The sequence below is a fragment of the Dendropsophus ebraccatus genome, chromosome 7, assembly GCF_027789765.1.
Source record: "Dendropsophus ebraccatus isolate aDenEbr1 chromosome 7, aDenEbr1.pat, whole genome shotgun sequence".
NCBI classification, from domain to species: domain Eukaryota; kingdom Metazoa; phylum Chordata; class Amphibia; order Anura; family Hylidae; genus Dendropsophus; species Dendropsophus ebraccatus.
Genome location: NC_091460.1, coordinates 130,453,048 through 130,468,183, shown reverse-complemented (window position 1 = coordinate 130,468,183; position 15,136 = coordinate 130,453,048). Strand labels below are relative to the sequence as shown.

The following is a 15,136-nucleotide window of genomic DNA, read 5'->3' as shown; positions in this document are numbered from 1 at the left end:
TAGCACTAGTCCAAATTAGTAAAAAGTGATAGACCTGTGTATAGTATTGGCCGTTAATAAAGAACTGGATCCAAAGTTAAAGGGGTTATCCAGTGATACAAAAACATGGCCACTTTTGCACCAGTCTTGTCTTCAGATTAGGTGGGATTTAAAACTCTGTTCCATTTAAGTGAATGGAGCGTAATTGCAAGCCACACCTGAACTGGAGACAAGAGAGGGACGAAAATGGCCATGTTTTCGTAACACTGGATAACCCCTTTCAGGCGTCCTGACATATTAGTGAGAAGTCATCTGAACCCATATGGGGACTTCCTGACCATTCCGTAACAGATAGTGTCAGGGGAAAGAAGGAGCAGGCATGTTACATTTCAACAGAATTTCATCCACCTGACCCCATTGTTCTCAGAGAGATAAACTGCCTCCAGAGGAGTCTGGCAATAGATTACCCCTTACTTTTCTACTAGGAACACATGAATGTTTACTCAGCTGGGAAACCATTCAAGAGTATGGAAGGACTGTGAGTGATAGTTGTTGGCTTAAGTGATGTTCAACCTATAGCTATTGAAAATATATGGCCACCTTGACATCAAAGCAATCTATGATCTATCTGTGATTATCTTTGTCCCATTTTGCTCTGTCAAAGAAAGGATCTAGAAGGGGATATAAAATGGCCATTTGTACGTAGCCTTCGGGTAACATGACAGCATAGTGAATGGTGTGCAACCTTTCAGTCTCTGTCTGGAACGTCACATTCATTGAAATGGAAAAGTGTCTGCTCATGATGCAATGACAAATTTTACATGGAAAGTATGATATTATGGCATGTAGCAATTTGTTGTACAAATCATTACAATGTAGCAGTATCTGAACAGCAAGACGCAAGACATAGTGTCACTCATGGGAATTGCTACCTCATTCTATGTTAATGTAACCTTGTGATTTGTCATTCAGATCTTGGAGGATTTATTAAACATGGTGTAAAGTGACACTGGCTCAGTTGCCCCTAGCAACCAATCAGATTCCACCTTTCATTCCTCACAGACTCTTTGGAAAATGAAAGGTGGAATCTGATTGGTTGCTAGGGGCAACTGAGCCAGTCTCACTTTACACCATGTTTGATAAATCTCCCCCTAATTAGTGTTACAGCAAACTCACAAACAATGGTTCTGAACAATGACACAAAAGGGTGTTTTATGTATGTCAGACAATTTGTATTGTCTTTTTACAGAAAAATAAATATACTGTATGTAACATAAGGCAAAGGGTGGGGATCAGCTATGAATTGTACAGTATTCTATTATAGGGGTTATCCAGCGCTACAAAAACATGGCCACTTTACACCTACTGTTGTCTCCAGTTTGGGTGGGGTTTTGAAACTCAGTTCCATTGAAGTAAATGGAGCTTAAAGGACAACTCCCATGAAAAACATATTATAGAGTTAAATAACTTTGTAATGTGCTTCAATTACTGGAAGTTGTCCTTTAACTGCAAACTGCACCTGAACTGGAGACAACAGTAAGGGGAAAAAGGGGCCATGTTTTTGTAGCCCTGGATAACCCCTTTAAGAAAATAGAATGGCAATGGGAAAAAGATTAATCAAAACATGGCTGCTTTCTTCTAGAAACAGAGCTACTCTGTGACCGTTGGCCATTGGATGTGCCTGGTATGATAGTCCAGCCTTGATTTATTTGAATGTCTGAGATGCAGAAACCATGCATAGCCTGTTAGTTTATATACACACACATTTTTCATACAAAACTCATATACTTACATTTTCAAGACATTTTGATAAATCCAACACTTTTACTCCTGACCCTTAAAATTTGTATCCTTATTAATAACGGAAACAAGTCATTTTTTTTTTATTCTATCTATCTATCTATCTATCTATCTATCTATCTATCTATCTATCTATCTATCTATCTATCTATCTATCAATCTATCTATCTATCTATCTATCTATCTATCTATCTATCTATCTATCTATTATCTATCTATCTTTTTATCTATATCTCCTTTAAATATATGGTTACTTCAGATAAAGGAAGTCATGTGTGATAAAAAAGCCTTTAAGTTGCATTTTATACATGGGTTTCTCTCAGAAGAAAGACATTGTTCTAAATACAAAAGCAAATATCATATTATTGTATTTGGATAGGTTCTCTTAAATCCAAGTGTAACTTAATAATCTAAAGATCTTATTTTGCGCATTTGTTTGTGACCTATATACAAGAAAAAGTGTCCCTGTCCCTTTGAATAGGATAAGCCAGGGATGGGCAACCTTCAGCCCTCCAGCTGTTGCATAACTACAATTCCCATCATGCCTGTACAGCCAAAGCGAAACGTGCGAGCCCTCCCATAGACACACTTAGGGAGATTTATCAAACATAGCAACCAATCAGATTCCACCTTTCGTTCTTCACAGACTTTTTGGAAAATGAAAGGTGGAATCTGATTGGTTGCTAGTGGCAACTGAGCCAGTTTCACTTTACACCATGTTTGATAAATCTCCCCCACTGTTTAACACTGAGGCAGGCGGGATTCCGCGGGGGAGAGCTCCGCCGCTTAATTCCTCTAAATTTGCTTAGTGTGAACAGGCCCTAAACTAAGAAAACTAGTAGAGATGAGTGAAGCATGCTCATGTTTCCGAGCACATTTGATTACCAGTGGGTAAAGAATAGTGATGAGCGAACATGCTTGTCCGAGCTTGGTACTCGATCGAGTATTAGGGTACTCGATGGTACTCATTACTCGGACGAGCATCTCGCGATACTCGAGAAGATGGCATCATCCGTTTCCTGTAAGTTTGCGCCCTTTTTCACAGCCAATAAACATGCAGGAGACTCTTTGGTACATGTCGATAGCAGCGATTTACTAAAGAAGTTGGATGCAGCCCTAAAGAGTCATGGAGCGTGCTAGAGGCTCACTCATCCCTAAATACTACCTTGGTAAAATGGACGATGAACACATCAAGGTGTTTACTTTTTTATTGGGAAGTATTTGGCGACTTTCAACTAAACAAAAAAAAAAGAGGAAAAAGACATGTTTAATGCAATTATCCAATTATGCAATTTTTTTTATTTTTATTTTTTCATATTTTAGAGTTCTACATTATTGTTATCAATTTAATTTCTTTGGTGGTTCACAATATGGAAAATGAAAGGTACTGCAGTCATAAAAACTTTGTAAATTTGTACACAACATTTTTCACGCTCTGAGTTTAGCATTTTTTCCAAAAAAAATTTCTCCCAAAAGCTTCACTGTAGGACTTAATACATTTTTTAACACACTTTATAATGTTAGAAATATAACATTATGTTAAGGAGAAGGAGTAGTATTGTGAACTGTTCACAGCAGTTTTTTTTTTTTTGTGGCCTAAGTATGCAATGTTCCCCGATACATTTGTGTTAATTCTGGTCCGTTGCCTATTTTCTACATTGGATAATGTTAATAAATCACTGTCTACTTTATGGTACTGTGCAGCTGAAATCCACGCCATGCTCGGTTTATGATTTCATATTTCCAGACAAGTATTGTAAAGGAGACTGAGCGCACATGAAAGTATACTGTAAATACCACATATAAGAAGGTTAGCTAGGAATGCAGATTTCACATAAGGTATATGTACATAGTGAACAGTGCTGTATTTATTAATTTCATTGAGGTTTATACTTTCACTCCACCAGGAGCTTGGTCAATAAACTGTATCCTATTCAGAAAGCAATGATCGGTGGAGACAGTTATGTGTGTGCAAACATTATTATAGTACTTGAAAATAAAAACAAATGGTTTAACTGTATATTTGTCTTAATGCCTGTTTAGCGATTGTATATCTCATATATATGTCCTGTATATTGATAATGCTGGTCCTCACATTACAACAAAAGCAGCGTTCAGTTACTGGCATTCAGCACAGCAGCTGATGGATTAGAATGCACCGCTGCTACATGAAACCCTCGCTCTCTTATAACAACATTGTGTAACTCCAGGAACAGAGGCCGCATTGTAACATCAATAGGTGATGTGGAAAGTCTACACAGTTTCATAGCAATAACTCAGTTGTCTATGTACATGCAACAACTACATGGTACTGAAAAAAAGAAAAAGAAAAAAAAAATTACAATAATAATTTAATGGGTTAAAACAGGGGTGTCAAACTCAGGCCCTCCGTCTGTTTTAGAACTACAATTCCCATCATGCCAAAGCTAAAGCTTGATGAAAGGCATGATGGGAATTGTAGTTTTGTAACAGCTGGAGGGCCTGAGTTTGACACGTCTGGGTTAATAGGTCACATGTCTAAAGAGTAGAGTTGTTTGAAACTCGGAAAATCCTAGGTTCGATCGAACTGGAACATACCCGAACCTTCAACATTAGTTTGCTGATTCCTTCCTGCTTCGTGGGGAAAGAGGACAGTGCCCGGGGAATGCCTGAAATTCCGGGATTCAGCCTATTACCTAGGCTATTACCTAGGCTGAATCCGGGAATTCCAGGCGGTCTCCTTCTGCACTGACCGTGAAGACATCAGCAATCTAATGCGGAGGTTCGGGTATGTTCGAGTTCGATCGTACCTAGGATTTTCCAAGGTTCGATCAACTCTACTAAAGAGGGACACTTATTACAATGTAATTTACAAAATTAGGCAAAGTTTACACAATGTATTTTTTTAACGACCGTTGTCTGACAACCGATTACGTTACAACCCGTGGAATCATCTATACAGACTGGGCTTCCATGCAACAGCACATAAAACTGACATGTCTATTTTGTGCAGCCGCTATTCAGTGAACAACGGCTGTCTGTTATGGCTAATTGGAGTGCGGGCATTCCCAAATGTGCCCGCATTCCAATTAAGTTGAAGTGATAACCTGGCAGTATCAGCCAGGTTGAATATCTCAGACAGCGGCGGTTCTGTGACACAGCCATGTCACAGAACAGCTGCTGTTTTGCCGTGAGTGAACAAGGCCTAAGGCTAGGTTCATTTTATATCTGAATAAACTGTGTCTTGCTCCATCCTATCCCAGATTAATTTTTTTAAAGCTCTAAAGTCAGAGATATGGATATTGTACAGTATGTTTACTTAAGGGAAAACCAATTATACATCCTCTTTATGCACCAGCCAGTATATGTTCTAGTTTATTTTAACACAATAAGGATTAATTATTTACGTATGGAATTACCCCAAATTAATCATACTAACAACATGTTTAATTTCCATATCAATTTGTGCTATTATTCTACACTCCATGTCTAAGATGATCACAATAAAAAAAGGCATTACATGAGGAAAATATGACAAACATGACATTTTAATTAAATCTGCTAAAAGGACAATATAAGAAGTACTCGTAATCTTATTCTACACAAAATGTTGCCTTGTACATTGTAAAACTCTAAACACTTAAATATTACCATTGCTTGTGAAATTTAGAACAGAAGAATGCATTTCACTTGAGTACATGCAGTAATAGAAATAAACTAATTCTTTACAAACAATGTTTCGGAAGACTCTGTATATTTGTTCCCAATGGTCGGTTAAAATCAAGAATATAACTTCTCCTCTTGATTCTCCTATCCCAACAATGCTGTTAATCTGGAATGACAATGTTTTCAAGAACATATTATTTCAATACAGTACATACATTAATGCTATCTCTCTCAGCAAACAGAATATTGCAGTCAAAAGTAAATTTGGTTACTTCTTGCCTGTTGATTGGCATTGATTAGAAAGTATGTTCCAATATCAATTTGGAATTTAACAATAAATTTTGCGTTTAACCTAAAATATTTTAGTAATGAGGCATATTCTTTGTGCTATATTATATGGCAGCATTTCTTTAGTATCACTGCAAGGGAAATAAATATTATACAGCTGCAAAGGGAAGGACCTTCTATGGCCTCCAGATCAATAACTTCTCTTTGCAACCATTCTCTACTCCAGCTAAGGGTATGTGCACACTACAGAATTTCACAGCAGTTCTGCCTGTCCCATAGACTTAATGATATTCTGAAGCTCAATCTGCTCTCTGCCCAAAGATTTGACATGTCAATTCTCTGGGTGGACGGCAGATTGAGCTTCAGAATATCATTAAGTCTATGGAACAGGCCTAAATTCCATAGTGTGCACATACCCTTATAGAAAAGGAGCACCCATATACTCAAGGGGGGACATTTATGAAGTCTGGCAGTTTTTACGCCGGGCTTACAAATGTCCCCGCAGCTCCGGAGCTCAGGAGATTTATGTGGAGGCTCATTGTCTCTACATAAATCCCGATCACACGGAGCTGGTCTGTGCGGAAATTTTTAGGTTTCAGTGTAATTTTTTCACGGAAAAAATGATGAATGCGGCGCACGCAGAGGCCACGCCCCCTCTTTATGCAGCCGCACCCCCCCGTAACGCCCCCTCTCCACCCCACTAGCGAAAGTGGCGCAGATGGGGCAGATGCAAAAAAAATATTCGCAAAAATACCATTTGCGAATATTTTTACGCTGATTTGCCCCATCTGCGCCTAAAAAAGGCATTTACGCCTTTTCATACATGTCCCCCAAGGGTTTTTTTTTCCACCTATCCACAGAATAGGTCATCAATGTTTGATCGTTGAGGTGCTGAGACCTGGTATCACCCTCACCTGATCTACATTGACAGAGCCACAACTCCGGCACATGTCTGGAAGCAGTTGGCCTTCTTCATTGTGTAGTGGTGGTGCTGAATTACTGCAATACCTGGCACCACCACTACACAATAAATGGAGCCATCTGCTTACAGCTATTCATTGTGTATACACAGAACTATTAAACAGACCATTAATATAAAATGCTTAGAAAACCTCTTCAACTGAGATTTCTAGATCAAACATAACTACATAATTGTAGGAAGGTTTTTAATAGTTCTCTTTATTTATAGTTATATATCGTTCTAAAACATAGAAAAATTCCAAATCACCCTCCACAATTCATTTGTCTAACATCTCTTTTCTCTGCTGGCCCAATGCTTTTGGCACAATTGTTGTTAATCAATGTGGACTACACAAAGAGCATGCGCTCAGTAGTACATGATATTCATGAGCTGCTGCTCCCTCCCATTCGCCAGCGATTGGAAGGGCTCTGTCTGACCAATATTCACAGAACCTGACATCAATACAATTATGTGCGAAAGCTGCCTAATACTTTTTGAATCTCTGAATTTAAAATGGTCATATCTAATCTAGTAAAGACTGCAAGATCCAAATCCTCAGTGTTACACACAGTTGCGTTGTACTAATGTTGTTTCACTGCAGCAATTCATGAAGGCTGGAAAGAAATGAGGAGAATTTGGAGGACTGGACCAGATTTAAGAAAAAAATCGCACATTTTTGTCTGAGACTTGATAAATCTAAGCAACTGTATCCATTTCCCAAATACGGAAAAAAAATAAAAATAAATAAATTCTTCAGCCTCTGGACGTAAACAAGAATATATAAAAAGCTGCAGAAGAAAATTCCCATTAAACAATGAGCTTTATTTACAAAAGTTCTGAAACCACCTGGAAACTTTGTTACCAGAAAATATATTGTGTAATATTAAATATTTACCTTTCGAGAGAAATGTTCTCATAAGCTCAGTGTAAGAATACAGTGTATCCTGGTCAGTGTCAAAATGTTGCAGCAACTCCTCACTTGGGGTCTCTCCTCCGAGAACATTCTTGATTTCTTCGTAGGTTAGATATCCATCCGCATCTTTGTCTGCGCCGTAAAAAAATACCTGAAAGTCTGAACAAATAGAAATGGGTCAAACTTTATTAGAAAAAACAAGATTGATCAAGTGAGGCATAAAGGTTCCTCAAATGATAATAAAACTATAAGAAGCTATTTTCAGTGCTTCATGTGCTCACAATACAGTTTAAAGCGACTCTGTACCCACAATCAGACCTCCCCAAACCGCTTGTACGGCCGGATAGCTGCTTTTAATCCAAGATCTGTCTTGGGGTCCATTTGACAGATGATGCAGTTATTGTTCTAAAAAACAACTTTTAAACTTGCAGCCCTGTGTCAAATTGGTGTGGCCTAGAGTACCCATGTCCTAGGATTGCATCGCCTCTCCATCCCTCCTCCCCGTCCTCTTCATCTTTAGGAATGCCCCTAGAACAACTTCTCCTTTTCACCAGCTGTGTAAACACTCCACATGTGCTGGATCGTTAAAGCACCTGTGCAGTGTTCAAACGGGTGATAATTAGGAAAAATTCTGCCTGGGGCATTCCTAGTGATGAGGAGGGCAGGGAGGAGGGACGGAGGGGCGTCACAATTCTAGGGCACACACACTCTAGGCCACGTCAAATTGACCCAGGGCTGCAAGTTTAATAGCTGTTTTTTAGGACAATAACTGCATCACCTGCCGAACGGACCCCAGGATAGATCTTGGATTAAAAGCAGCTATCAGAAGGTACAAGCAGTTTGAGGGAAGCAGATTGTGGGTATAGAGTCACTTTAAAGGGAAACTGACAGCACGGATATCCATACATTTGTGCTGCGACTTTTCAGTTACCAGTTGGTGTCCTTGGAATATCATCTTTGGAAAATGACTCTTTATTCTGCGCTGATGTTGTCACAGAGGAGCCCACCCTGTTCTCTGACCACTGAAAGCTGGAGGATGCAGGGGTGGCCTTAAAACAGAGCCATGGCTGGAAAGAGGGGTGGTTGCAGACAGTATCACAGACAAACCTCTTTAACACTGTCAGAGCAGAATAAAGAGGTATTTCCCAAAGACGCAGGTCAAAATTATCATGTGTTTCAATGTCTTTCCATCATATATTTTCTTATAACATCTTATATGTACAGCAGAAGTACAGTCTAAAATAATAATAATAATTATAATAATAATTAAAAAAAAAAAAAAAATATATATATATATATATATAAAATTATTATTATTATTATTATTATTATTATTATTATCATTATATGTATATAATTCTACTGGTTATCCTGATGTCTCCCATGTCTTTGAAAAACAAGGATAACTAATCCTGACCCTTACCTGCTCGGGTTTTTAGGAAAGATGTGAGTATATTATGCTGTTCTCTAGGCTCTTCCTTTTCTTTTGAAACTGTTGGGACTGTGCTTGGTCCATTCAGGATACTTTCTGCAAAGTATATCACATGACAGTTTTGTGTATTAAACATGTCATACAATAGGGATGATGATGATGATGAAAGTATTATCCTATTTTCAAATTCAAGCTCCGTAAAATGTACAAAATGTGTGTGTCAATGTGATACGTATCGGTGTTACTATTGAGGCAACCACTTGTGATTTTGTTTTGCTGTCAATCAATTGCAACACTATGACAAATGTTTTCTAAGTATATGCAGTACACAAAGGAAAAACATATACCCTGGGGATGTATTATGAATAGATATTTTTTGTTGTATCTTGCATAATGTGTATTGAGGCGTATAGTTTCTACTAGTGATGAGCGAATAGTACGCTATTCATGCTATTCGATTGGGTTCGAATATTCGAATGATAATGCAGTAAAAATTTGATTTAACCTTTAACTGTGATTGGCTGGCTAAACTACATCACCTTCTGAATATGAGCATAGTGATTTCAGATTTGTGTCACTTGCTGGTTGGAGCTAGAGAGGGACAGACTGTATACCAGGGAGAGAAAGCTTTTAGGTGAAGTTAGGTAGGAAGGGACCCCCAAAAGCCCTTGTTAGGACTAAAAGTATAAAAACCAGAGATTTTTAAGCTGCTGTGAGACAGGACGTGTGTTCAGACATCTACTGATAGTGTATACGGCTGTATACTGTGAGTGTGGGATAAAACCTTTTATCTTGCTACTACTGATTTGCACAATCTGCGTCCTGTACAGGCTTTGACCAGCCCTTTAATTTTATTGTTTTAAAAACCAATAATATATTCGGTATACGGCTCTGTACTGTGAGTGCGGGATAATATCTGTTATCTTGCTACTACTGATTTGTAGTTACCATTAATTTTCGTTATTACATATTTTAAACTGCACCAGACCTGATACGTACGCAAGTGCGTACCACTAGACCGAAACGTACGCTTCTACTTTACGTTCATAATTTGTTAGTGAATTTTCGGCATACTCTTGGGAAAATTGAGATGTTCGCTCATCACTAGTGTTACATGTACCCAGGCATGCTTCCCCTGCTGTCCCATATGCATCCAGAGGTGTTGGCATCATTTCCTGAGGTGTCATTGTGTACTTGGTGATCTCCTAGTGGTCGAATATTGATTTCCAGGTCCCAAGTATTTTTCTCCCATAGACTATAATGGGATTCGATATTCGTTCGAATATGCGAATATCGGGAGCTATTCAAATCGAATTTCGAATTATGGAATATTTCACTATTCGCTTATCTCTAGTTTCTACATAAAATGCACAGATTGTCACACAACAGATTATCACACATGCAGGAACCTATGAACATGCACACATTAGCTCTTTGTTTTCCTAGCGTTCTCCATGACTATAACCAGCGGACCCATTACAGTGTCATTGCCTTCCTCCCCATTCATATGGCATCCCCAGAGTTACAGTATCCTATTATTTATTATGGCAATAAAAAAAATCTCCAAAATCCTTCTGTATGCAGTGCTATATACTTTAGTATATTAAACATACCAGTTGGTAGACTATCTGGCACTTCTGCATTTGTGGTTAATGTTGCTGTAAAAAGATACAGGGTGTTACTAAACGCTGTAAGATGGGTAGATACAACGGCGTAGCATAAATTGCCTCAGGACTGTATTACATGAATATAATAGAGAACTTCACAGAAGAGCACCCAGTAGGTTGAATGTAATCTCAGCAACTCATGCTTAGAAACAGTCTAGTGATGCCCTCTTCCGTAAGAAATATTCAACTCCTCTAGTTTCTCTTGAACAGACTGAGCAATAGGTTTTATTTTTTTCTGGACTTCCACCACAGATGATGAGGTCCCGGCATCCAATTGGTCAGTCTGGTGAGGCCCTGGCATCCAATTGGTCAGTCTAGTGAGGTCCAGGCATTCAATTGGTCAGTCTCATGAGGTCCAGGTATCCAATTGGACAGTCTGGTGAGGCCCAGGCATCCAATTGGTCAGACTGATGAGGCCCAGGCATCCAATTGGTCAGTCTGATGAGGCCCAGGCATCCAATTGGTTAGACTGGTGAGGCCCAGGCATCCAATTGGTCAGACTGGTGAAGCCCAGGCATCCAATTTGTCAGTCTGGTGAGGCCCCTGTATCCAATTGGTCAGTTTGGTGAGGCCCAGGCATCTAATTGATCAGTCTCATGAGGCCCAGGCATCCAATTGGTCAGTCTGGTGAGGCCCAGGCATCCAATTGGTCAGTCTGGGGAGGCCATTGCATCCAATTGGTAAGTTAAGTGAGGCCCAGGCATCCAATTGGTCAGTCTGGTGAGGCTCAGGCATCCTGCTGTTATGTCCCAATAGCACACGAGGAGCTGAGGATGAAGGGAGGTTTCATCCTTCAAACAGCTGTAATGTTATATCCTTAAGCTAATATGGTGGTTTGGAGCACTGGAGATGGGATTATCTTCATCCTCAGACCCTCGTGCACAAAGTGGACCCATCAGCAGGTCAGATTTGTCTGATCTGCCGATAGTTTCACTTTAAGCCAATTTCACATGAGAATAATATGGCCGTATTTTAATTCCTTTATTACTGCCTGGAAATCATGGCCTGACTGCAGTTCTAATGACTAAAACTAACATGTTATCTTTAGTTCTGATCACAAAATCTCCAGACGTACCAGGATACAAGGCAGCAGCACGCTGTATTATGCTCATGAAAAACGTGGAAAAATATAGTTTAAGGGTCTGGTGGACATGGGGTCTGGGAAGGGACAAATGCCCTCCAACCCCTTCCCCTCCAGTTCACCCATCAGATCATATTGTGGGTGATTTGGTAGGACTCCTAGGCATGAGGTTCCGGGGTGCCTAAGACAATCTGAACTACTCACTTACTGTCTGCTTTGGTGCGAGCTTACCGGAAAATCCAGGAAACTTGTCCCAGATCTCCAGGCCAGCAAGCTCCACTTTTAACTGTATACACATGCACATGTATACAGTTAAAAGCTGTCAGTGTAGGCTACAGGGTCCCATGAAGGCCCGATCAATATTGGAAAGAAGCTCCGATCTAGCAGATCTGGGCCTATTACATGGCCCGATAATTGTTTAGCAAAGGCTGCACAGACATTGTTAGTGATGTTCGTGCAGCCCTTGCCCAAACATTTAATACCTGTCTACACTCCTGGTCTTCTCCTGTGCTTTGTATGCATCCCAGCACTGTGCGCTCCAGCTGACAGGCTGTTCACTCAATCACTGGCCTCTGCTGTCCTGACCAGTGATTGGCTGAGCAGCCTGTCAGCTCAGACAGGGCTCATGAAACGGTCAGCCAATGATCGTTTCGTCAGCTGATCGTTGCCTCTATTACACGGCCCTATAATTGTTTGGGAAAGGCTGCACGGACATCGTTAGCGATGTCTGTGCAGCCCTTGCCCAAAAATGTAATAGTTTACCTGTCCACGCTCCCTGGTCTTTTCCTGCACATGGCTATTACGTGCATTTCGGCCTAAAGAAACGATCAGCTGATGATCGTTGCATTAGCTGATCGTTGTCTCTATTACACAGAACCATAATTAGTGGAATCGGCCCCATTCTGCTGATTATCACTCTAAGTAATAGGGCCCTAATGGTCCGTTTACACGCCCAGATTATCTGACAGATATCTGACAGATTTTTGCAGCCAAAGCCAGGAACGGACTATAAACAGGGAACAGGTCATAAAGGAAAGACTGAGATTTCTCTTTTTTTCAAATCCATTTCTGGTTTTGGCTGCAAAAATCTGTCAGATATCTGTCAGATAATCTGTGTGTGTAAACTGACCCTAATGGTGCATTTACACAGAAAGATTTATCTGACAGATTCTTGAAGCCAAAGCCAGGAATGGATCTGAAAAGAGGAGAAATCAGTCTTTCCTTTATGACCTGTTCTCTGTTTAGAGTCTGTTCCTGGTTTTGGCTTAAGAAATCTCTAAGATAAATCTGTCTGTGTAAACGCAGCATTAGACCTGCAGCCTCCTCTGACATCATACTGTGATCCTAACCCCTACACAGTGCAGACATTGATGATGTCACACACCGGCGCCTGCACCGCAGAGGAGGAAGGAGGAGGAGGACGAGGAGGAGGAGAAGGAGGAGATCTCTTGTGGGGGAGCAGGTATGTGTTACAGGTTTTGTATTGGGTCTTATATGCTTTCCATTATTCCTTTTAATATACTTATAGACTATGTTCACACAACGTCAAAAATAGAGAAAAGGCGGCCGATTTTGATATATAAAATAACGTACGTTTTTGCCGCGATTTAACTGAGAGCAATGGCAATGCATTGAAGTCTATGGAAAGACGGACATCCAATGCACACAATGTATTAACGGACGTTTTGCTGCGGACGTCAAAATAATGAACATGATCATTATTTTCAGACGTCTTTTGCAAACAGCGGACGTTTTTTATTAGTTGTTCACGCACAGTTTTTCTTTTTCCACCGTTCTTTCTCCGTTTTTACTACTAAGTTCAATGGACTTTTCAATTAAGCCGCATTCCAAAGGCCAATTAGTAACCAAACTAGAATAATGTACAAAAACCAGTCATTTCACTAAAGGCTGCTAAATGACGTCCGCTATTTTAGACTCAAAATGACGGACGTAATTTTAAACAGAGCTGAAAAAAGGTTGTTACAATGTAACGTTTAAAAACAGAGCTGGCGATGTTACTAAACTGAAAAAAACCCACATTGCATTGCTTCTCTTCTCTGCTATAAGATATAGAGTGAATAGATGACAGCAGACTACATACTCGGTGGGGCGTGAGTCAGGGGCTCGGTTACTGACTGTACAGTACTTCTACTTCTACTCTGCGTTGATTTCATGGCTGCTTCATTCTCTCCTAAACGTTCTTGCTTTGTTCGGTTTAAAGCGTTCTCAATAAAGTAGACATCATCTCTGAGCTGTGATATTTGAGAAAAGCTGAGCTCCAAACCCTGGAAACAGAAAAAAAAACAAAAAAACAACTAATATTTTATTGAATATGGTACATCAGTGAGAAGAAAGGAATGGAAAAATAGAGACATTAATCATTTGGACTTAAACGTGACAACAACTGTCGCAGTGTTGAATCTGGACCTCAGTTGGGATGACGTGCTATAGTATCAGTGGTTTCTGTACTTAAACCTTATGTAAGGCTATGGTCACATCACACTTTTACATCCTTTGATTTGTATCCATTTTTCTTTTAAACTTTTATATAAACATATGATTTGTGAGGGCGATGTCACACTGTGTCATACATAGAGCCTCGTAGTAAAAAAAAACAAAAAAAAAAAAAACCCTATACCACACTGTATACATCTGTGACGTGGTCCAGCTCAATGAAGTTTCCATATTTCCTGTAAATCAAATGAATTTTGAGGGAAACGAGTAGAACGGACGAGCTAGTGTTTGAAAATAAAAATACAAAAAATTAAATGGACACAGAGTAAAGTTATCCAAACTTGATGTTAAAAAGTAAAACAAGTACTGAAGTAAGAACAATACAATTAAACAAACAAAAAAACTAATTGGGAGCAAACTTTGCTGTGTTTGTGCTTGATTATGTGGCCTAGAAAATGCAATCCATGGTCATGTGCTGCCACCTTGTGGTAGCTTAGTAAATCTATATTACTTGTTTTAGTTCAGGAGTCCAATAAAGAGTGAATTACCTTAAATATATATATTCTCTATGTCTTAGAACAGAGTAGTGGTCAGTAACCTAGACCCTGGGATAAAAAAACAAGAGGATAAAAACAGTGGGCATATCAGGAGATCATGTAGAAAGCAAATGGGAAAGCTGCTATAGCACTGCATGAGCAAGGATTTGATTTATTTTAACTATAGTTTCATTTATCTTTGTATCACCATTTTCTTCAACATGGCTCCATTTTGCTTATACCGAGCTTCTAATAACCATATAGTGATGTATGATATTGTAAAATAAGGCTGGCTTCATACAGGTACACGCATGCCTGCATATGCATAAGTTACATATAGGCAGCATGGGCATGTATACTTGTATGTATGTACAAATAAG

General features: G+C 39.4%; 1 protein-coding gene across 1 annotated transcript; it reads right to left on the bottom strand.

The window, feature by feature from the left end:
• Positions 1 to 2,098: 2,098 nt before the first annotated feature.
• Positions 2,099 to 14,846, bottom strand: LOC138796600 (EF-hand calcium-binding domain-containing protein 14-like). Its single transcript, XM_069976210.1, has 7 exons — positions 14,769 to 14,846; positions 13,868 to 14,051; positions 10,632 to 10,676; positions 9,010 to 9,114; positions 7,569 to 7,745; positions 2,945 to 3,014; positions 2,099 to 2,117 (listed from the first exon to the last, which is right to left on the bottom strand). The coding sequence occupies exons 2-7, from the start codon at positions 13,938 to 13,940 to the stop codon at positions 2,099 to 2,101; spliced, it is 489 nt and encodes a 162-aa protein (XP_069832311.1). The 5' UTR covers positions 13,941 to 14,051; positions 14,769 to 14,846.
• Positions 14,847 to 15,136: the final 290 nt, after the last annotated feature.